Source organism: Pestalotiopsis fici, assembly GCF_000516985.1.
Source record: "Pestalotiopsis fici W106-1 unplaced genomic scaffold PFICI_Scf_5, whole genome shotgun sequence".
In the NCBI taxonomy this organism is placed as follows: domain Eukaryota; kingdom Fungi; phylum Ascomycota; class Sordariomycetes; order Amphisphaeriales; family Sporocadaceae; genus Pestalotiopsis; species Pestalotiopsis fici.
Window position 1 is genome coordinate 177,188 of NW_006917095.1, and position 23,864 is coordinate 201,051.

A 23,864-nucleotide genomic window follows, 5' to 3' on the forward strand; every position below is an offset into this window, starting at 1 on the left:
GAGGGAGAGGGAGGAAATGGAAAGGGATGAGAGAGAACAGCAGGCAGAGATACAGACGAAGCGGTTCAAGACTGAGCTGTATTACTACTGGAGGACGCTAGGATCTTTGGGAATTAAGATGCCAGAGAGCGTAAGTAAATTCATAACGACGATTTCAAACTAAAGTTTATAATACGACGATAAATCTATTACGAATTTATAATGCGTTTTGGCAGATAATTGTAATATTATAGCCTTCGCGGGTGTTAATTACCTATATTAGGTAATATTGCATAAATTATCGGGCTTTAATTATTTAGGTTAATAGGTACCTAGGTAGGTATATACCCACGCACTTTACCACGACTGCACTAAAAAAGTCGATAACGTCGCGTTGTCCTTTATTAATAATTTTTATTAGCTAAAATTCTTTATATAAACGGCTTTTATCGTATCGCCTGATCGCTTAAATGGCCATCGCCGCCGACGTTTATCCAGCCGCGGGCGGCTTATTTTACAATTTATAGGCTCGTAAATTTACCCTATACTCTATATATACCTAATATATGTATATTTTAATTATGCGATAATAGGCCTTTTTAACGGATACCGTCCGAGCCGTCTTTACGCTTTAATTGGCATTATAAAGCTATGGACTTTAGACCTTTTATATATATTAGCGGCGGCTAATATAAGAAAATATACCGTAGGTAGCGGTAGGGATATACGTTTTATACCTTTTATTTAACCGTAGTTAGTAGGCGGTAATACCCGGAAATTTATATAGGTTAAATAGCTTTTGCGCCGCTATTTTTCGCGTATTTCTAAGATTATTTAGGATAACTTATTACGAGTTTCCGTAATAATTATTAAGACCTAAATTATGCACGGTTATAAGGAATATTATTATTTATTATTTTGTTAAATTGTTATAGTCGCATTAAACGCTTAATTATTACGAAATTTCGGTATTTATCGTAGGTTAAAGGCGCGATATAGCTTGCCCGAAAGAGCCGCCGTATTTGTTAGCTTAGAAGCCTTAATTTATTTTATATAACCGTAGTTGAAAGGGGATATACTAAAAAAAAAAAAAAAAAAAGCAGAAATAATAGATAATCCGCTAAGCCTTCTGGAGAAATAGGGGTATAGTAATAAGACTAATTCCGCCGCTACGTCTAAAACCTGGTGGATTATATTGCGGTTTCGATTGGATAAATTATATCGGCTTAAAAATCGGCGGCTAACCGGTAGTAAAGCTGGACGAATAGGGATACCCCGACGATATTTAAAGGCGACGGATTTTTAAAAAAATAACGATAAGGCTTAGGCTTTAATATATTATTATATTATAATCCGCCGTAACGCTTATAAAACCCTGTAACCGGGTAGAAACGGCTTTTGTTTATTATTAAAAAGGGAATAGTTAAATAAATATTGGATTAAGTTATTGGATTTGGAATTAGAATAAATACCGTAATTAGTAAGATTAAAGGATAGGCCGCCGCTAAGGAGGATGCTAAAGTTAGAAGCGTAATAAATATAATATTATTAGGTTATAATAAGGATTAATTATATAAAGAATAGGAATATAATACTATTGATTCGTAATAATTAATTTTAAAATAGGTCGAAAACTTAAGCGATATTAATAATATTATTATCGTTATTTTCGCCTTTATTTTTATTTATGTTATCGCTTATTAATTATATAAATAATTTAAGATTACGGCGGTTTTCGTCCTTATTTTCGCCTTTGTTACCACTAAAAGCCGCTCCCTAGTCGTCACCGTCGTCGTTATCATCGCCCTCGGGCGGTCTTATTTAATATAAAAGCTTTAGCTCCCGTAAAGCGCTGCGTATTACGCCTTTTTATTATTCGGCCGTTATAGCCTGAATTTATTTTTGTCGCTTTATATCCGTGGTATAAATAGATGCAAAGGCCTTTTAGCTTAAAGGGGACTTACTTTTTAAAGCCTATATCGCCGGGCCTTGCTTTATTATAATATATAAACTTTCGTTATCGTTGTTATTATTATTATTATTATCTTTTTTTTTTTTTTTTTTTTTCCGTTTTAGGCGGCCGGGGCTAGATCGGAAACTAATTATTATAATTAGGAAAATATTAAAAGATAAAAATATTAAAATAGACTTACGGCGGTATTTGCATTTTTGGCTATTATAAATATAGCTAATATACCTTAAATTATTAATATAAACGTTTTATAGGTTTTAGTGGCTCGTATAGCGAATATATTATTATTGCGACGCGGCGGCTAATATTTATATTAAAGCAGCTTTAAAATTGCGGTTTTTAGTTTGCGTTATCGTCGGTAGGCTAAAATCGCTTTTGCGCCTGCCGTACGGATCGTAATAAAGCTTTCGAATTATAAAAAAGTTGTATAGGGCTTTTAGCTTTAGTAATATCGGTTTATTGCTTATAATGCGATATATATGCTTTACGGCCTTATACGTATGCTAAATAACTTTTTAGGCAATTATCGGTTTTAGCGTTATGGTTTAGTTTTTGCTCGTAAATACGATTTATCCGATATACCTTTTTAAGCCTTTTTTTTAGCCTTTTTTTTTATTACGCTTTTGGCCTTTTTAGCCTTTAGCTCCAGCTCGGGAACTAGCCTCGGCTGCGTTTTTACCTTTTTTAAAGGTGGCTCGGGGGAGGGGGGGACGGAATAGGGGTCGCGCAGCTGCGCAAGTATTAAAGATATATTGGCGGCGACGATTTAATATATCACAATAAAGGAGGAAGGGGAGGGAGGGATTAGCGAATTGCCTTTAGGTAAATAAATTGAGTTTATTCCTAAAAAAAATATTTTTAAACGCTGGTTTGGATGGAGTAGTCGCTTTGATTAGTATGCGGCATCGCATAGCACTATATTGTTTTAGGAGGACAATCGATAGAAGCGGTATCCCATTATACGTTAAATAAAACATTCGCGGTTATAAAGCAATTGATATATATAGAAATATTATTAACGCATACGGTTATAAGGTAAAATATTAATTAATTTAATTAATTAATATTGTTAAAACTAAAATAAATTCGTATAAATATGGTATTTATAAAATAAAAAGAAATTATCAATTAGTCCAATCGCCCACTCCTTTTAGGCGGTATTTAAAGCCCTGTCCCAATATAATAATATCCTGTGGCCTCAAGCCAATTATGCCTCGTGGGTTATTATAAAAAGACAAAATGCGTTTTCCGAATAAACGTTAATAACCTAACCTTTACCGTACGGCCTTTAAGGCATATAACCTCTTATCGGGCTGGAATTTTAGAGCTCTAGCTTATCCTCGCTATTCAGGCGGCGTTTTTTAGCCGTGCCGGACTTACCCTCTCGCTTGGCGAGGATATTTATTACGCTATTAATAGCTATTATATCTCGCGTTGGCGGAGGGCCGAGCTGGCTGTTATTATTATTTATTATTCTAAGATTTATAATTAGGCTCGGGCTGGAGATCTTTATGCCGCTTTTACAATTACTAACGCGCGCGAAAATGGATAAAAATTTATTTTTCGGCGATTGGGGGTTATTTTTAATAGATTTTAGGGACGATATCAGGTGCCGTAAAAACGGGCTCGTCGAATTTCTAAGTTTTTATTCGACGTTTTTAGCAAAAAAATCGAGGGCTTTATAAGGTTTACGGGATAAACGTTATTTTCGCTATTTTTTAATTCGGCTATTATTTTTTACGTTATCGGCCGAAGCGTTTTAGCTAATAATAATAGCCTATTTTAATTATATAATAACGTTTAATATTTTTTACGCTTAATATTAAAAGCTTAAATAAAAAACGACGGGGCGGCGAAATATTTATATTTAAATAAGCCTTAATATAACCTTCGATAATTACGTTTTTAAAGCCGCCGGAAAGCTAATAGCGCTTATAAAGCGGAAAATCGAAAATATTTATTAATTTTTTAAAAATCGCTTTATTTTTTTTATAATTTAGCCTATAAGCAATTATATTAAATATAGCCTTATAATCGGTGATTTTTAGCGTTAATATGATGTTTATTAGCATTTTTAATAAAAATAGCATTTATTTAAAATCCTTCGCGTTAATCTGCGAGTAAAGGCCTAAGGTTAAAGGTGGAGGGCTTAAAATGTGCAGCTGGAATTCTTGGTTCGCGGCTATTATAAAGGATTGTGTGCTTGGGGGCGATAAGGTGTGGTGGAGAAGGGTTTTCTTTAGCTTGGCTGTTGTAGATCTTAATTGCGCGAGGGAGGCGTGGGAGTTTATAGTTATTGATTTTGTTAAAGCGGACGGCACGAATAAAAGCAACCTTTAAGCTAGGCACCAGATTCCCGCCTTGACATTGAGCTACCCTAGGAAGATAATATAATAAGGGCATTATACAGCGGGCTTAAACAATTCCGCTTATTAATAAAATATTTTAATTATTTAAAGCTGCCTTTAATTAAATTTTTTTGCGGTGTTATAATTATTAATATTAATTTTTAATTTTGCCTTTTATAGCGCCCTATTAAAGCTTTATAAAACTATACGCGAATATTTTATTAATAATATTTTTAATAGTTTTAAGGTAGTCGGCCTTTATAATTAGGCGTTTATTTTTATTATTAACGTCGTCTTTTTATTTATTAAGCTTTTTTTCGAATTTAGTTATAAACGTAATAAAGACCGGATTACGCGGGCTTTTTCGAGTTGGACGTTTTTTCGGCCGGAATCGGGAAATAGCCTTTATATATTTATCGAGAGCTTTAAAGACCTTAGCGCGATAATTATTAATGCCGCTTTTGCTGTTATAGCTAAAAATAAATGCTTTTATAAAGGCCGTCGTAATAAAATAGTTTTTTTTACGACGGCCGCGGCGATAAGGCTTTTTATTATTTTCGTTTAATTATACCGATTCGGCGTCGAGCTCGGCGTTTCGGAAATATTCGAAAATGCGTTATATAATGCCGCTTTTAAATTTTTTAGCTTTTAAATATTGCGGTTTAGGAATTCTGTTTTTATCGGTAAAATTTAATATATTTTATTAATTCCTTTTATAAAGAATAATTATATCGCTTAGGATTTTAATTTAGGTCGGGGTTATAAGCTTTGCCTATTATATAAAAATATATATGATTAGCTCGGTTTTATAAAGGTTATTGCCTATTTTTTATATTACGATACCGTGTATTTTTGCGATTTTTTCGATTTGCTTAATTGGCTTAATAAAAATATTAAGGAAATGCTCGGGGATAATAATTTTTTCGTTTTATTATAAGGGGCTAAAGCGGATTATTATAGTTTAATATACGGAGTGCTGCGGTTTAATTGCTAAAAAGCAGAGTATTAGTAATTTAGTAATAATTAATAATTATAAAATAAACGCTAAATTTTAATTATATTATATAAAGGACTCTCGGGGGCTTTAAGGGATTTTTTCGTTTTTTTTATGGTAGCCTTTGTTGTTATTATATAAATAAACTATATTAGAATTATAATATATTAGCTATTATAATTTTATATTAAAGCTCGGGCAATTTTATAAATAAATAATATAATATAATTAGTATTATGCCGTATAAGCATATAAAAACGTTATAAGAGATAACGTATGGTTTTATTAATCGGATAGCTTTATTTCCGGTGTAGGGTTGGCTAGACCTTATATTTAATTATAGTTTTACGGCGATTAGCAAAGGTGGCTAATCCTCGCTATTCGCCTTAGAATTGCAACGGCTTCTTATTCCTATTATTACAAAATATATTATAATTATAATTTTATTATTTTCTTATTTTCGTGGCTTTTATTTGCTTTTATTTTTTTTAGATTAAATTAAAATGTTTAGCGTAGTCGGAATTGGTATTAATGGGCTAGCTCTAAGCGGTACTAGCGATGCGGTTACCCGTTGTTTTGTTGGTAATAGGTCGCGAAACGCAAGCTGCTGCGAGGTTTGCTTCTGTTTTTGCCCTCTTTATTTCCGTGCTTAACTGTGAATTAGTATCTTTATAAATAGCTTAAATTAGTATCTTTAGAAATAGCTTAAATTAGTATTTTTGGAGATAGCTTATAAATAAGGGCCATAAATACTGCATATATCTACGGTCTTTGGCACCTAATATTTTATAGCTTTAATAAAAGCCAATAAAAAGTCAGGGTAAGCTGCATAATAATTTTATATAAAATCCGCTTTTGTCGGTTTCGCGTAATAGGTTTTGGACATTTAATGCTGCCAATACTATTTTAATAGCGAGGCAATAAAAGTCGCCTATTTCCGATAAGCTCCTCTTATACCGACGAACTTTACGATCTTTAGGTTAATTAGGCCCGAAAGCATAAAGTTTATAGCGAGAATAATAACTTTTTTATTTAATTGCCAAGGTGTAATAATAAATTTATTAGTCGATAAACGCTTTAGCTTAAATAGCGGCGTTTTTTAGGCTAAGGTTGCGATATTATTTTAAAGGTGTAATATAGAATCGTTATAAACGATCCATTAGCGTATAAAAAAGCGCGATAGCGATAAAAAATCGGATTTTTTACGCGTCGCTATATTTTTAAGCTCCTAGGCTTTAATTTTAAATAATCCTTTAGCTAGTTTCTTTTTCGCGTTTTTTTCCGTTATTTTTATTTTTTACCTTTTTTACGATTAATATTTACGCAAAAAGACTAATTTTTAATAGCTTTATTTTTTTTAATCCCTGCTTTTATTATTTTATAGCCAGGTTTAGTTAATTTTTATCGTTCGCTTTTGCCTAGTTTTACCGGTCCGTTATATTTTTCCCGGTTATAAAAATTATTATTTTTCCTTTTATTATTTTTTTTTTAAAAGGCCGCTTTTTAAACGGCTAATAGGGTAATTATTTTAAAACGCTATCCGCTGCTAATAAGCTAAAAAGGCTAAATATATTTAGGGATAATAATAGGTTTTTTTTTAAAATTTAAATTATCGTTATACGCGGTTTTTACGAAATATTTTTCGAAAAAGAAAACTTAAGGCGCTTGCGCCCGGTAGCCTTTATGCTTACGGAATCGGATATAACTATTATAATTGCTTATTTTAATTAGCTCGGTAATTTAAATAAAGCGTCGTTTAGGAATAAAAATAAAATAATAACGGAGATTTTTACGATCGCTAAAAGCCTTAATAACCTTAATCGCTTTCCGTTTATTAGGAATAATAAGGGCGAGCTTATTTTTATGCTTTTTCCTAATAATATTAAAATATATTATAATCTTAATAGGCTCTTTTTTGCTAACGGTAAATAATAGTTAAATTATTAGCCCGATAATATAAGCGTGGATATATTAGAGCAACGCCTACGGCCTTTTAGATTCGATCTCGCCGGCTTTACGCAACCCATAACCTCGGGCTTCGCACTTACCACGGCTATAACCTCGGGCTTCGCATTTATTACGGCCCAGAACTCCCAGTCCCACAAAAAGGAGGGTCAGGTTATTAAGCGCACTATCGAGTTCGCCGTCCTCGTTAAGACCCTTTTGCCGGATTAATTCCCTAAGGAGGATTCGCGTTTAAAAGCTTTTAAACCGGAAATCGAAATTAGGCTAACGGCCGTTAATAATTAGCAGTATAAGCTTTATAAAAATATCGAATACCTTTTTAATATTATAAAGCAGGCTATTAAATCGTTTAATTAGGTTATTAACTCGTTTTAAAAGCTTAAATTAAATTAGGCTAAGCTTACTAAATTCCTAAATTAGGAGGTATTCGATAATAAATATTAATTTAATAGTGGTAATTTGGATAATATTATATTTAATTTAATAATAACGTAAAAACCAAAATGGCTATAAAAAAGATTTAGCTATGGGTGGATCTAATATATTTATGCTTATAGGTGGCTAAGCGTTTATAAAACCTTAAAAATATACTAGCGCTTTATTTAGCACCCAAAATTGGAGTGCGACGCTAGTAGCATACTAAATTAAGAATAATTAGTATATTATTTCACCTCGGGTATATTTTTATTATTAATTTATAGGTTTATTATGCATCCAACTACCTGTGATGTCTATATAAGCCCCCAAGATAATCCCTTATTTCTGCATATTTCTTCCTATAAGACAGTATCTTGGGGGCTATTTCTTGCCATTTACAGCTGTCTCAACCCGCTATTCGTTGAACTGATTATGTTCAGGGGCTGGCGGCAGTTGTTTTTGCTGCTGCTGCTGTTGTTGTTGTTGTTGTTGTTGTTGCTGTTGCTGTTGCTGCTCCTTCTGCTGTAGCTCCGTCTGTCCGCCATAATGTGGTTGCGGCGTCGGCTGGTAGCCCTGCTGCTGCGGGTGCGGCGGCGCCACGACCTGGGCGACACCGCTGCTCTGGGGCACGTGGGCGACGCGACGGCCACAGTGCGAGCAATGATGATCGTGATCCGGGAACCAGTGCAGACAGCACGGGAGACACGCCAGGCAGATGCAAATGACTCCCAGTCCAATGCCCGCCAAAATGGTCATGCTCGAGTCCGACTCGTCGACCCGCGTCAGGCCCCGGCGGCCGCAGTAGGGACAGTCAATGGCCGCGGGAGCCGGGCCCAAGAGGTGCAGAGGCGTCGTCTCGCTGTAAGCGGTCGCGTGGGCATTGTGGAAGTAGTTGGGCTGGCCGCCACCAGCCGCCGGCTGCGGCTGGGGAGCTGGAGATGAGTAGTAGGATGTGGGCTTTTGTCCTGCGTGGTCCTCGGCTGTTACATGGGCCGGTTGTGGTGTGGTGATGGGTGTCGAGGCCGACTCGGCGTGGTATTGCGGAGCGGCCGCTTGAGTTTCTGGTGCCTGGCCCATTTTCGTGTTTTTTTTTCTAGTATGGATATTCGAGCTCAACTTGGTCAGACTTTGGTTGTAATAGCTACAATGGGGTTGGTGCTGTCCTTTGCTACGGAGCGAGCGCGTGTATATGATCAAGCGTTTTGAGCAACGGAAGCTCGCGATTGACAAGGACAGCAGGAAGCTAAGTCAACTGTGGTCTTAGGGATTATCAAGCAGTTCGGAAGAAAAAGAAAAAGGGAAAAAAATTGGCTGGCTTCCTCTCTATCTACCTATTATATGACGTACAATTAATTCACTTACTGTGCCGTCTCGCCAAGCATGCATGACACGGGCACCAACATTCCTGCCTCTAAATTTGCCCTTCCTTCCTCTGTAACACCAAAACACAAAGAAGGATCTCAGACCCAGCAGTTGGCGCAGCTTAAATGGGTCATGAACCACATTATCCCTTCCTAGGGGATTTCTACTCTGGGCTCAGTGCATCCACCTCGACTGATGCGATCTGATTGGCCCATGTCAGCAGAGCATTGCCGTCTTCGGCAACCCTTATAGTTAAAATCGGTCGTTGGCCCAAACCAAGCCTTAAGGGTGGGCCATTGTACGGGGCTATGCTATTGCCGCTAACCTGCATTCAAGGTTTACTGGTCGTCCAAGGAAACAAGAATGTCCTGGCCACCATGTCATCAGTGGGTGACTTAGGTAAGCAGGCATATTGAAGGATGAGGATCCTCGTATCGACATGAATGCCTGCATTGTGTGTGGCACGGTTGAGGCTGAGATGACAATTCCGGCCCCCGGCTCTTGGCACGTTGCTGCCTTGTGTTGACACAAGCCGTCCTCTTCCCTCGAACGGAAACGTAGCACTGCTTGTTGGCAATACCATTCATGCATAATTTCATAATGCACAGTCAATCCAAATGTTCCACTATACTGCTCTGATATAGATGCTTATTTACACCTCTGCTGGAAACCTACATGATACATCTTTGCCTAATTGTTTTTATGTCTTTCTGTAGAGTTTATCATCCCTCTGCTAAAGAGACCCAGATCGAGGGGCTGAGAAGATAACCCAGACGCGCGCAGCAGAAGTGTAATGGCGACTTGGAATTATAGGCCGTGGGACGGCTCAACATTCTTTGGATTGAAGGATAAATCAAACAGTTGCAGCAACACAAATGCAGTAGCCTCGAGCAGCTGATTCAGCTATCATAGGCCAAGATGGGTATATCGTTTGTCGGAGCTTAAGGTACCGGGCGGCAATCGAGCTCCAATGCGGCTGTAAATGAAACCGTTACCCCGATCATCGGGTGTCAATACCCCTCAATCCACCCAACGCAGATGTCACATTACAGTATAATCAATCTTGATTACCACAGTATCTTTTGTGTTTTCCCATACCCCGCGGCTCCAGCCATCAAGGGTAATGGAGGGGCGATTATTCCAATTTCCTCTTCTCTAATAGATTGCCCCCCGCCTATGCCTCAGCTAGACACTATATTCACCAACACCAAATCCTCTGCTTCGTTACTCACCAACGGGTCGCGATACACTGACACATAATCACAATGGCGACTGAAATCCCCGCCTCGTTGAAGGAGTCTGTTGACAATTCCAAATGCGAATATCGTAGATTGGGTAAGAGTGGCCTGAGAATCTCGGTTCCTATTCTTGGCTGCATGAGCTTTGGTGACCCTAAATCCTTGTCATGGGCGCTTCCTGAGGAACAAGTACGTGGAAAGACTGATGTGCTCAACTTGATCAATGAGCATTGGCGCTAACATGAAAAACTACCATAGGCCCTTCCACTACTAAAGGCCGCCTATGATCGCGGCCTCAATACGTGGGACACGGCCAACATGTACTCCAACGGAGTCAGCGAGGAGATTGTGGGCAAGGCGCTGCGGGAGTACCAGATACCGCGCGAAAAGGTCATTATCATGACCAAGTGCTACTGGGGCGTAGGTGAGCAGCCCGAGGTCCGGCACTATGTCCACCGCGCCGAGTACGAGGCGTCCAAGGACTATGTCAACCAGTTCCACCTGTCGCGCGCCGCCATTTTCAACCAGGTCAACGCTTCGCTGCGTCGTCTTGGCACCGACTATATCGACCTGCTCCAGATCCACCGCTTCGACTATGACACACCGCTCGAGGAGACCATGAAGGCCCTCCACGATCTCGTCGAGTCCGGCAAGGTTCGTTACATTGGCGCGTCATCCATGTGGGCCGTCAACTTTGCCCGGCTGCAGTTTACGGCCGAGAAGAATGGATGTGAGTATCTGTTGAGTTGTGGAAGATTTCTAGTTCCATTCCTGCGTTGTACTGACCAAGACACTTTCCTCAGGGACAAAATTCATCTCCATGCAGAACCACTACAACCTCTTGTACCGGGAAGAGGAGCGCGAAATGAACCGCTTCTGCGACGATACGGGCGTGGGACTCATTCCCTGGGCGCCACTCTGTCGCGGCCACCTGGCCCGGCCGCCGAGCGACTTTGGCAGCACGGACCGGAGCCGACTGGAAAAGGACGCGGCGCCGGGCTCGCACGGCACCGTCGAGCCCGACTTGACCATTATCGGCCGCGTGCAGGAGCTTGCCGAGAAACGCGGCTGGCAGATGAGCCACGTCGCCCTAGCCTGGATCAACAAGCGCGTGGCCAGTCCCATTATTGGCTTTTCCAGCATTGCCCGCATCGAAGAGGCTCTTGCGGCCCGAGGCAAGGTGCTGACCGAGGAAGAGGAAAAGTATCTCGAGGAGCTGTACAAGCCCAAGGAAATTGCTGGCCACGCATGAGTTTGACACCGAAAAATCAATAGTCATTTGTCTTGTTCAAAGTCGCCGCACATTTGACATTTGAACTGGACAAGGCCTCATGATTGGTTTATCAGACATAGAAACACATACATAAAAGCAAAACAGAGATCATGGCACCTATCCTATGACGAAATTTGAAATTTTAGGTTCAATTTTCCATGAGAGATCTCGAGGCTAGTGGCCACAATCACATTAGACTTGAGGTGCTTGCAATTTCCAATGGTCTTGCAAAGATTGGCTCATTTATCATATTTATTAGTGGTATCATCATATAATCGTATCTGTGGTATATCTATAATTCTAAAACATGCCTCCGTGGTCTAATTGACGGGGATCGACATGGGAAAACTGATAAGACACCGACGTCCGCCGGTACGAGTCCTGGTAGGTCGGTGGTGGAGGACTGGGCCGGCTGGCGCCGCCGCTGCCTCCGTCCAGAGAAGGGTGGTTGGCCGTAATGGTGGTGCGGACGCTGCTGGTCTCGGCGGCCAGTGACAATTCGTACGGCGCCTCCTGCGGCGCGGCGGGCTTGTCGTGCAGCGCCTTCCAGCCGCTGAGGGCGGGGTGGGCTATGGTGGGAGACTTTTGCAGCTTCTTGATCTCCTTGTTCTTGCCGTGAAAGATGGAGCCGCTGCGGGCTCGGGAGTGGCCGGGTCGGCTGTGGTGGTAGGGTAGGGTGCTGCTCTTGGTGACGACGAGGATCTTGAGTTTGCGAAAGAGTGGTTTTAGTGTGGCTAGTGATGAGGCCATGAGGCCAAGGCCGATCTCGACCGTGCTCCAGATGGCTAGGTCGGTAAAGTTGTAGAGATAGTCGGGGTCCGATAGCAGTTGTTTGGCATAGGGAATCCGTACAACGGTTGCCATTGAGGCGCTGTAGCAGGATAAGTATATCACCGGGGTAAGGTTGATTCGTTACTTAGCAACTTACATTGATCCTAAAGCCAAGACACAAGCGACGGAGATTTTGGAGCGGCGGTCCATTTTTGCATTCCAGACTATCGAAATTGGCAGCAAGGCCAGGATCCAGTCCGAAACCACGCTGATGATGAATGATATATACGTTGGAATGATGGCCAGGGCCGTTCCGTTGCAATTGCCCGTGATGGGCGGGTTTGGATCGTATCGGTACCAGTAGAAAGGTACTGGTTGGCACTGATACACCACCATGAAGACGTAAAAGACGGTGTAGATGCCCGAGACGACGAGCAATGTCCACAGCGTGATGCACTGCCATTTCTTCCCGACGCAGAGTCGCAGCAAGAGCAAGCCGACGATGAACTTGACCAGCATGGCAATGACAACATAGGAAACCTGGCCTGCCCACTTGTAGAACAGTGCTTTGGGTCGTTCGTCAATAGGAACGTCTTCGACGTGTGCGCCGAGTCCGTAATGTACGCCAAGAAGGCAAAACGCCGAATATGCAGAATAAAGGAACTAATTGTTTGGATTAGTTTTCTGTCAAGACAAGAATAGTCCAGTTCAAGTAAAGCAAGAACAACATACCAATGTAATGATTGCTAACCAGTCTTCCGGATAAAATCGTCTAAGTAAAAATCCCATGGTATAGCATCGTAGCGTGACGGATAGCCAACATAATGCTAGTAAAGCAATCACCACCGCCTCTAGTTGTATTCCCCGGTCCTCCACCATCATATTGTCGGTCGGTCGTCTGCGTTGAACTTTTTCTGACCCAATGTGTTTATACCCGTTCGTCTATCGTGTGGTTGTGTTGCTCTCAGGCCTTTGCCAGTTCCATCATCTTGGCAGCCCGGACGGGGTATCAGAGATCAAACGATCATGATCATAATAAACAGTCGTGAATTTTTTGTTGCAAAAAGGGATATGCAAGTTGTTGTGCTGCCTGCCGTGTTGCTCAAATATCTCAGGAAAAGGGTATTGAAACACACGAGTAGCACACGACCTCGGTCGTTCTTTTAAATATTGTCCAACGAGTTTTCTTTGCACTTTAGAATCTGGACCTGTCATATCACAAAAGCTCAATACGTACGGACGACTATGCTAGTTGCGTCGTGATCATCGGGTGACTAACACAGGGTAGAGTACGTAGAGGCAGCCAACCATGAGCGGCAGTGCAACTATCGCCAGGGTGTCAGTACCCACAGTGGCGGCAAGTTAATGCGTCGCACCCCACAGACGAGGCGCCCATCCTGGTTGTGCAACGGCCATTCGCCATCGTCCCCAGCAGAGGGCATTGAATCGGAAAGGCGCTGGCGGGATGGCTGAGGCACGATTTTTCCCATTGGCCGATTTACAGACCAATAGCTGGCGTCAAGCGGCCTCCTTTCGTGACCGTCTTTACCGTTCCCAGCAGTCGGTGCAGTGCCCAGAACAAGTGTTGGTTTAGTTGAGCCCGCAAAGTTGCCAATTATACCCAGGTTGTCGGGATATAGTGCACATTCCGGGCACTAGAGCCAGTGGAAAATCTAGCATCTCGGGCGCTATAATAAGGATTTCCGTAGCAGGACACCAACCGCTAGACGGGATAGGCCCGTGACCGCCTGGCGAGGCCTATCTTAGCCTCCGAAGGGGGCCTGTGGATCACCACGCCGCTGAAAAAAATAGCTGAGAGCTGCCAACTCACAAAATTCGCCTTTCGTGCCACCGGAAACAAACCAACAATTTTTCTTGTTCGTGTTGGCAAGGGCTGAAAAAACATCATTCTTTTCACGATCCATATTGTGCGAATTGACAAGGGACATCGGCAGTTCAAACAACGTTTGCATGCTTGCACGTCTAGGTGGATACGTTATGCGTATGTGCTTATTGAAAAAAGCCGTTGAAATATTGCCGCTCAACAAGTCATTAGTGAAGATACGTACATCAATCAGAGACACCAACTGCGCTCGTATAATTCAGTCGGTGATGGGTTGAATGCTGTATTTCATGTCTACATGTCAGGTTGCTGTACAGGGTGATGCTGATTTCAGCTTCGATCCCCTTGGAGGACAAGACTTGGTTAGACGGCCCATATATTGGTAGCACATGTGCTTGCAATAGACCTCGTACTGATTACTCCGCACCAGAACCAAGCTCAGGTCCAAAGATCCCGGCAATTGAGTGAAGATGTTGTCACGAGACTGTTGGCAAACAAGTGCAATTTCTGCACATGTATAACAATCCTCTTGCTTGATCCAATAAAATTCCAGAGGCATCAACTGTTCATAATGTGCCAAGAATCACTTTTGAAGTGAATATCTATCTTTTATCTACTCAGGTAGTGACCCGCTAATGCTGGATTTGCATTCCACCCTAGGTTTATCTGTTGGCTAGACAAGAAGTTAGACGACACCCAACGGTAAGCACTAATCCTAGTCGTGCATGATGCATCCTCATCGTTGGAGTATCAGGGGAAATGGCACGTTTCTGGCGACCGCGGTAGACTTAACATCAAGATCCTCCCGATCACTGTGGCACAGATCTCATCATTATTGCTAAAGTTCTTTCTGTTCTCTGCTCAGTAACCCGCAGCCATGTCTCACTCAAAGCCAGCGATACTCTTTATTGTAAGCAAATACTCTCGGCCAGAGCGAGATTGATTTCTCAGTCACACAAGGGAAATGCTGATTCCTAGATCTTCAAGCATGGTGCCTACCACCCTCCATCATGTTATAGCCGCTTGACCGAAAAGCTCGAGACTGCGGGTTTCGAACTAGTCACGCCGCGACTAGCATCCCTCGGCGAGGGCAAAGTCGGCATCACGCTGGATGATGACGTTGCCGTGGTCAAGACGGCAGCCAAGGCGCTCATTGATGCCGGCAAGGAGGTGGTGCTGGTAGCCCATTCCTATGGCGGCTTCGTCACCATCAACGCCGCCAAGGGGCTCAGTGTCACTGAGCTCCAAGCGCAGGGACAAGAGGGCGGTATCAAACACATTGTTTACTTGAGTGCCTGCTTCAAGGAAAAGGGCGCGACTGCCAACGAGGCATGCAATCCTACCTGTGCAGTCCCACCCGACTTTGACGACATTTTCGCCATCCACATGGTTGGTGAAAAGGTATGTTGGGCCACGGAGCGCGTTCGCTCGCATCATCATGTATAGAACCGGGTGCTATTGACACTTTTCTCTCTCAGGTTTCATGTTCACTCAAGGACACGGAGACCACGCGGCGATACTTTCTGCAGCCAGCCTCGGATGAGGACATGAACGCCGCACTAGCTCAGCTTGAGCCCATGTGCGTCGACATATTCAATATCCCGTCGCCGACGGGTCCTTCGGAGCTGTCCATTCCTCAGACGTTCTTCGTCTGTGGGAAAGATCACGTTGTTTTGCCCGAGACCCAAGAGAAGGCCGTGGCCGACGGAGGCATGAGGGCCATCAGACTGCCAGAGAGTGGACATGCCCCGTACTTGAATTTGCGAAAGAGCTTGCAGACACGATTGTCGAGGTAGCCTCTTTGTGAAAGGAAACCTTACTTTGCGAGAGCAATTACCACCAAGGCGGTAGGATCTGAATGAAGCCGTCCCGCCTACTGGTGCCAAGCCTAATTGCCGGAAAGGCCACATTATACATGTCAATGTATGCTTCATCTCTCAAGAAGGGACATGTGAAAATACATATCATGCAGATAGTATGGAGTATAAAGGATGACATGTCCACAACATTCGATACTTATTATGTTGCTGTACTATAGGAGTGAAGAGAATTCACGGATGCCCAGAGAGCAAACTGTTGAAAAACCAAGATTTGGATAAAATGAATTCTATAAATCGCATCGGTTTCGCTGAGCCCGGCACTTGGCAAATACCGAGGGTTAGTGGCGAGCACGGCATTGAGCCGCTGGCGACACGAAGCTCGCCCGAGATTAGCAGTATATAAGCGAACACAATGAATGGAATTAAGGAACCTTGAAACAGAAAAAGAAAAGAAAAAGGGGGAAGAAAGAACCACATAACCTAGATGAAATCCGAGGATCATCTTGCCAGATATAATTCGATCCTTACTAATCGGCTACTCGCATTCGAGGGTTATTGATGCACATTGCGAACTGCATACATCATGGTTGGTTGTCTAGCACTCCTATATGGAGCGATAATATTGTCTCTCATCGGCAAGACATTGGCTGCCCGCTGTGCAGGTGCCTTGCAATCAACTGTTGATATCCTCAGTGACTATCAGCCGGCATTATCATTCTGCTCTGCACGGTACACGCCTGATGCATCGACCACGACAGTCATCATCTCGTCGGGGATAACAGTCACTGCCACTTCTGCTACGACAGCGTTCACCACCACTACTAGCACCTACACATCTATTGTTACCTTGGAGCCGACTACAATCGAAGAAACAGTCTCCCCCAGACTTTTCTTGAGACGGTCGCTACCGAAAAGAATACAGCAACGTTCACGACTGTTGCGACTATCACGACCACCGATAGTACAGATATTGCCGTTGAAAGCACAACTACGTCCACCACAACTACGTCCACTGATACAAGCACGGAAATCGACACTACCACACTCACAAGCACGGAGACCGACACAGCGACTAGTACAGTGACTACTATTGAACAGACAACAACGGTAATAATGGTTACTATCACGACCACGACTACCGTCACAACCACAATCACTTCGACATCTTCTACCTCAACGACCTCCACGTTCACGCCGATCGCAACTGTAGAGACAACTACTACTATTACATCAACGCTCTATACTAATAGAAAGAGATTTATGAGCGAGCCTAGGCAGAGCGCGATACTAGCTACGAGTATATCCCAGCCGGTACCGTTCAAACCTCGACTCAACGCCAGAATACCCATATATAACATTCATCCTTTCATCACCACGACTACTACCATCACTGTGGCCGAAAAACCGGGAACAAACTCTCTGTCTTCTACTTCGACTACTCCGAGTACATCGAGATATATATCCAGTACCACGGATGCTGATGCCAGTGTTCTCGACGATCTTCTTTGGCGACCAGAGTCCGTGATTAGCTCAGTATGCAAGTGTCTCGAAACACAACAGACCTGGGTGGTTACAGTGACAAGTCTTGCACCCACGAGCACGTCGACTGTAAAAGCAACTACGAAAACGTTGATTGATGTAACCACAGTGACATTCTTTCAACAATCCACAGTTACAAGCAAGGAAACAGCAACAATCACAAGCGACAAAACGGCTACTACAACTATAGCAACCGTCACCACTACATCGACTGCAGTTCTGAGTACCACTACGACCACAACCATAAGTTCGACCTCGACAAGCACCATCTCGGTTACTGTCACTGTGACCGTCACCATGACCCAGAGCACTACTGCAATAGCGACTGAGACGACTACTGCTCCGACCACTACGACGTTGACCTCAACTGAAACAGATATTACTGTACTCACCACCACAGAGACTGATACTGACACTGAGACATCGATGACAATCACCACAATTAGCGAGACTGATACGGACAGCACAACAGCAACAACAACCGCCACAGTCACTAGTGTTGCTTCTATATTACAGGTGAGTACCTGGCGAAAAATTCCTTTTTTAAAATCTGTTATCACGTCTTGGAAAGCTCAATTTGACATGGCTTCATCCTGTTCCCAAGGCAATTCTCCAGTGGTCATTGAGAGCAAATACTAATGCCTATTGTGCGGAGTAGATCAACGGTCCCTCATGCAACGCACCAGATTCCTCACTTAATCCTGGTGTTGGTGGCTGTTCGAATAATTGCTACTGCGACAGGCGACCCTACGGGCCGCCTGGCATCTGCGATACATTCAATCCAGATCTTGGTTCCACTTGTGGCCCTCCATGTGCCATGGACATTGATTGTCCGGATGGATACGGCTGTTCGAATGGTGCTTATGTAGTGGGCGTCTGCGGCGGTGTTGTTTGTGTGCCCTTCACCGGTTGTAGTTCCTCTTTTGTCCCTGCCAAGAAACGTGGGCTCCTGTCCGAGGTCATTTCGGACATCTCTCCACGCGACGATTAGATCGATAGAGGTAGTCACTACTGGTTCTTCAGACAATATTCTGTCATAATGCCAAATCTTGGGGGGGGGGTTACCAGTGGTCAAAGGGGGGGTTTCATCAAGTTACTTGTTTGGCTGACAACGGAAACGAGAGGAGGAGCGAGAGGATAACCATGAACTGTTTTGAGGACATTACTACTGGTAAGAATTAATGGATAGGCAACTTGTCGAGAGATTCAATAATTCAACACCAAGATTTTACGTAGACTGTGGTCTAAACCTATCTCACCTAGCCAACGAGATGCATGAAGAAGACTAGCTGAGCATTTGATGCAAAGCATTCTCCCTATAAGTCTCATTGGTCTGCATCAACTCCTCGTGTTTGCCCCGTCCAGCGATCCTACCCTCGTCGACGACAAAGATCACGTCGGCCATCTTGACAGTCTGGAGCCTGTGCGCGACGGCAATCACGGTGGTCCTCTCGGCCGCACGCCGGAGACTAATCTGCAGCGCCCTCTCGCTCTCGGCGTCGAGCGCGCTGGAGCTCTCGTCGAGGAGCAGCAGCTGCGGCTTGCGCACCAGGGCGCGCGCAATGGCGATGCGCTGGCGCTGGCCGCCCGAAAAGTGCGTCCCGTTGGCGCCGCACTCGGTCTCGTACCCCCGCGGCAGGGCCATGATGGTCTCGTGGATATTGGCGATCCTGCACGCCTCCTCAATGTCCTGGTCCGTCAGCGTCTGGTTCCTCCGGGCGCCGAGGCCCACGTTGAAGCGGACGCTGCCGTCAAAGAGGGCGCAATCCTGCGGCACGAGCGACACGGCCTGGCGGAACTCGCTGTTGTCCGACTCGGTAATGGTCCTGCCGTCGACCTCGATGCCGCCGCTCGTGGGCTCGTAGAGCTTCTGCAAGAGTCGGAGGATGGAAGACTTGCCGCTTCCTGAAGGTCCTACGAGTCCGCAGAATTGTCCTGCCGTGACTTCAAAACACACGTCATGCAAAACTTCAATGTCGGGTCTTCCAAGATAGGAAAAGCACACGTCTCGGAACTTGATGGCCATTCCGCGACCAGATGGGTTGGCCGAGGTTCTGGAGCCAACGAGCTTTTCGTCATCAGTTCCGTTGGGTGCCCCATTTAGTGCTTCAATGTTGTCTTGTGGAGTGTCCCACGAGTCCTTGAAATCTAGGATATTAAAGATTCTGCGCGCCGCTGACCAGGCTCGCGATATTTCCGGAATAAGAACCAGCAACTGCCCCCACATCTGTGCACCGACGAGTATAGAGACCAGTACGATGAGGAACTGGGTCTGTGAATATTCTCCCTTGATGATGAGGTTGGAACCCCACCAGTAAGTAAACGAATAAAGGAAATTCCCCGTGCTGAAACCGAGTGCAAGCCACAAGTTGGACAGCGTGCTAGCCTTCATGACGTCTCTATTGGGCCCCTTGAGAATCCGCTTGTATCTTTCAATGGTCTCTTCCTCGATCGAAAGGGCCGCTATCGTCTTTATCGAGTTGACCGAGGCCACGGAGATGCCGATTGCTTGGGCATAGGCATCGTCATGTTTCTTTTCAAATCTGGACAGTATTCGCAGCTGCATCCATCCGGCCGCAAGGAAGATTGGACATATAGCCACGCAGACGATTGCAATCTTCCAGGCCACAATGTGTGAGACGATGAGCGAGACTATGACATTGACGATGACGGCCATGCAAGTCCCCACGATGGAACCGCTCAAGCTACCCAGCGCAGAGGCGTCCTTTGTGATGAGGGAGAGGAGCGTCGACGGGTTTCGGTTGCCTGTCTCGTGCCAGGACAGAGGTTGCTTGAATAATGACTGGAACATTTTGACCCGCGTAGAACAGACTAGGCTCTCAGCCACGTACCCAAAGGCGGACCAGCTCCCAAGATTGGCGGCACCCTCGGCTATGGCCAGTATAACGTACATGAGGGCAAAGAATCTGCCCTTGGACGAGATGATTGCTGATGGCGTACAAGGGCTGGCAATTCCTATGGTATTTCCAAAGATGATACCCGAAGCTACGTAAGTGCAGCCGACAATAAAGGCCGCCACCATTGCCAGTGTGAGCCATAGTAGATGGGGCCGCAGTATTCGCGCCATGGTGCCAATGGCGGTTCCTTTGGGTGCCTCGTCGCTAGAGGACTGAGATTTTTCCTTCTCTTCATTTTCTTGCTTCTTTGTGGTAATCTCTTTGTAGGAGGCTGTATCGGTATAGAGTGTCTCAATGGTGGAGCTTTCGTATGATGCTCGGCTCTCGATGGAACCCCTCGGCATACGAGGCCTAGCAGTCTCGGTCGCCAGATTCTGGAGACTGACTAGCCGCGCATACTGGCCGCCGACTGCCATGAGTTGGGCATGTTTACCTTGTTCTATCACGGCTCCGTCCTTCATCACGATAATATTATCCGCATTAGTGACGAGGGACAGTCGGTGAGCGATGGTGATGACTGTCCTGCCAGTGGCTGCGCGATCCAGAGCAGCCTGGACGCGTCTTTCACTAGCAGAGTCCAGGGCTGCCGTCGCTTCGTCCAGAATCAGAATGCTGGGATCCTTGATAAGTGCCCGAGCCAGGGCTATGCGCTGTCTCTGGCCACCACTGACGAGCTTGCCTCCCTGGCCAACAATTGTGCCATACCCGAATTCTTGTCGCTGTATAAAACTCGTCACATCGGCTAGCTCTGCAGACTCTACAACTAGACGAGCAATCTTGGAGATATCCGGACCGTACGCTTCGGACGCCGTAGCAAAGGGCACTCCTTTACGAAGATCTGCGGCGAGTCGTGCAAGAGAAGATCCCAAAAGTGCCTGTCGAAGATCTCGAAGTTCGGGTTTGATGGCGCTTGACAAACCCAGAGCGATATTTTCCAAGATGGACATGTCAAACAAGGATGGCTCTTGTGGTACCAGGCTGATGAAGCCTCGGAGGTTTGCAACGTCGAGAGTCTGAATGGGGTGACCAGCCAGCAGTATCTGCCCCTGTTCCGGATCGTATAGTCGACACAGGAGAGCCGCGACTGTCGACTTGCCACTGCCCGACAGTCCAACACATGCAGTGTGTGACTTGGCTGGGAATGAGAGGTTGACACTTTTGAGAACCTCGACATCTGGTCGCGATGGATAACGGAAAGAGACATTTTGAAATTCCATCCGGGGATCAATGGTAGGCTCCAAACACGCTCCCTTTTCACCTGGCACATCAATCTTGGGCAGTATCTCCATGTCCTGCTTGAGTTTGACAAATGAGGTGGTGGCAGTAGCGAGAATCGGTAAAAGAGGTGCAACCTGCCCAATCATGGTACATGCTGATAGGTATTTAGGTTAGAAAAGGGTGAATAGGCAGAAAATCCAGGGTGTTTGGAGGAAGAAACTCACCATCAACCACAAGCAACACCACGGTATAAACATCTCCTACAGACACTGCTTCGCCGTTTTGTTGGTAGGACGCCGCTATGGCCTTGGTTCCCTGCCAGAAAGCCAATGCATTCGCCGTAAAAGCCAGTAGATAGAGAAAACCAGACTGAGCGCCGACATAAATGCTCTTCTTGGTGCCCCATCCCTTGGCCTTGGTCATGTTTTCGGTAAACTTTTGTCCCAGCGGCCTTTCGGCACCAAAAGCATGCACAACTGCGACATGATTGAGCGCCTCGGATGCAGTGGACGAAGCAGCGTCAATGGCATCAGACATTTGGCTTCCATACTTTTGTGACAGGTAGCTGCAGAGATAGGAACTGCCAAGCATTGACGGTATCAAGTACGTGAGCATGCCGGTCAACTTGGTGTACTTGACAAAGCCAATGGCATACGCCGTGATGAGAAAGGACATTGACGATATGAGTATGCCGACCTTTTCCGAGGTGCCAGCCTGGATGGCCTGGATGGCGCCGCTCAGACGCGACGAGATCTCGCCGGCGCTGCGCAGGTCAAAGAACTCGGCATCCTGGCGAAGGAGGAGGGAAAAGTACTTGGCTTGTATCCGCTGCGACAAGCGCTGGCTTGCCAAGCTCCAGAAGAGGAGGTAACCATAGACGAGGAAAAATGCCCCAATTCCCAAGTATACGAGTTGGAGCACCTTTTGATTGATCTCGCCGCTGTACTGCTGACTGGTACCGCTCGAGTCTGCCTCGCAGGTGGCATCGTTCATATTGTCGACCAGGTTACCGTAGAGGATACCCATGAGAGGAAATGGCACGCCGGCGCCCACGGCGCAAAGGGTTCCCAAGAGCATCAGGCCATAGTCGATCCATGTTGGGTTTGCGTAGAAGAGCAGTTCTAGAAAGCTAGAAACCCGTCTTTGAGGCTAAACAGTGCAATCGAATCAGAGTTGAACCAAGCTCAAACGAGAGATAATCGGTCGTACAAAAGAGAACGCGACTTACTGGCATCTTGAGCTAGACGCCGTGAACCAATGTTCAACGACAATCGACTGGTGTAACTATTCCAGAGCAGCTAGAGGGATCCGAGCCGTGATATTCTCTACTGTTGCAATGTAGGAACCACGAATCCAACAAGCAATTGCCCAGAAATATTATCAACCGGGAGCAAACCTACCTCTGGCACGGAACTCCAAGAAACATCGGACGCTTCTCGGCGGGCGACTTGGCCAGGGCCAGGACCCCCCCGGTCCTTGCAGCGGGCGGGGTTCCCTAGGTACTATATGAGATCCAAAGTTTTTATCAATCGCATCTTATCTCCTGGGCTCCATTGGCAGATGCGGCACCGGCATGGGCATGGCAACGGACAGTAGGGGCTTGTCTTGTTATGGGCGGTCGGCTACACGAAGTACTCTGTACTCCTCACTTTTACTCAAAACTAAATGGGCCGGAACCAATATTCCCTCATTCTAACGTAATTGGATTCAATCGATACATTTTCGACCAACGACTTGGATTATGCATCTACTTTCAATCTTTGAAAGCTTCGTAGGTCCAGTCCTCTTTTGAGAACATGAAGCCAGGTCAAGAAGTAAAGGCGGTGGGACAGTCAGTGCAATCATGTCGTATGACAGCAACAGTCGCAGCGAGCCAATACTAATCAGACACGAAGCCAAGAAACCCTGCAGATAGGTACAACATGGCAAGAAATTCAGATCATGGATACATACCCAATGCAAATGTACGTTTCCGCATGCCAATGTCATGATTTGTTGAGTTTAGTACATGGATAATAGCTTTCAGTCGATTGCTTTAGGGTTCAGAGCGGGGAACAGGACCTTTCTATCCGCGGCGCGAATCCGGCCGAGCTGACCATGGCCATTACCTCCAAGATTTACTCATGCGCTATATGTTTTGGGATTCTTCTTTTACACTAACTGGTCAATTGCACAACTAGGAGAGAATGGCCAGAAATACGATCATC

At 44.8% G+C, this 23,864-nt stretch overlaps 6 protein-coding genes across 6 annotated transcripts; 3 read left to right on the top strand and 3 right to left on the bottom strand.

Annotated features, from left to right (window-relative positions):
• Nucleotides 1-8,089: 8,089 nt before the first annotated feature.
• On the bottom strand, nt 8,090-8,752 carry PFICI_07370 (uncharacterized protein; the record flags this gene model as incomplete). Its single annotated transcript, XM_007835951.1, has 1 exon — nt 8,090-8,752. One exon carries the CDS (start codon nt 8,750-8,752, stop codon nt 8,090-8,092), a length of 663 nt encoding a protein of 220 aa, XP_007834142.1.
• A 1,550-nt stretch (nt 8,753-10,302) lies between these two features.
• Nucleotides 10,303-11,527, top strand: PFICI_07371 (uncharacterized protein; the record flags this gene model as incomplete). Its single annotated transcript, XM_007835952.1, has 3 exons — nt 10,303-10,464; nt 10,534-11,005; nt 11,079-11,527. 3 exons carry the CDS (start codon nt 10,303-10,305, stop codon nt 11,525-11,527), a joined length of 1,083 nt encoding a protein of 360 aa, XP_007834143.1.
• A 321-nt stretch (nt 11,528-11,848) lies between these two features.
• PFICI_07372 (uncharacterized protein) lies at nt 11,849-13,201 on the bottom strand (the record flags this gene model as incomplete). Its single annotated transcript, XM_007835953.1, has 3 exons — nt 11,849-12,419; nt 12,477-12,982; nt 13,052-13,201. The coding sequence occupies 3 exons, from the start codon at nt 13,199-13,201 to the stop codon at nt 11,849-11,851; spliced, it is 1,227 nt and encodes a 408-aa protein (XP_007834144.1).
• A 1,838-nt stretch (nt 13,202-15,039) lies between these two features.
• Nucleotides 15,040-15,958, top strand: PFICI_07373 (uncharacterized protein; the record flags this gene model as incomplete). Its single annotated transcript, XM_007835954.1, has 3 exons — nt 15,040-15,072; nt 15,141-15,563; nt 15,641-15,958. 3 exons carry the CDS (start codon nt 15,040-15,042, stop codon nt 15,956-15,958), a joined length of 774 nt encoding a protein of 257 aa, XP_007834145.1.
• A 1,559-nt stretch (nt 15,959-17,517) lies between these two features.
• Nucleotides 17,518-18,512, top strand: PFICI_07374 (uncharacterized protein; the record flags this gene model as incomplete). The annotated part of the gene is made up of 3 exons (XM_007835955.1): nt 17,518-17,590; nt 17,655-18,037; nt 18,180-18,512. The coding sequence occupies 3 exons, from the start codon at nt 17,518-17,520 to the stop codon at nt 18,510-18,512; spliced, it is 789 nt and encodes a 262-aa protein (XP_007834146.1).
• A 294-nt stretch (nt 18,513-18,806) lies between these two features.
• On the bottom strand, nt 18,807-22,891 carry PFICI_07375 (uncharacterized protein; the record flags this gene model as incomplete). The annotated part of the gene is made up of 3 exons (XM_007835956.1): nt 18,807-21,811; nt 21,882-22,806; nt 22,886-22,891. 3 exons carry the CDS (start codon nt 22,889-22,891, stop codon nt 18,807-18,809), a joined length of 3,936 nt encoding a protein of 1,311 aa, XP_007834147.1.
• Between the last annotated feature and the right edge of the window lie 973 nt (nt 22,892-23,864).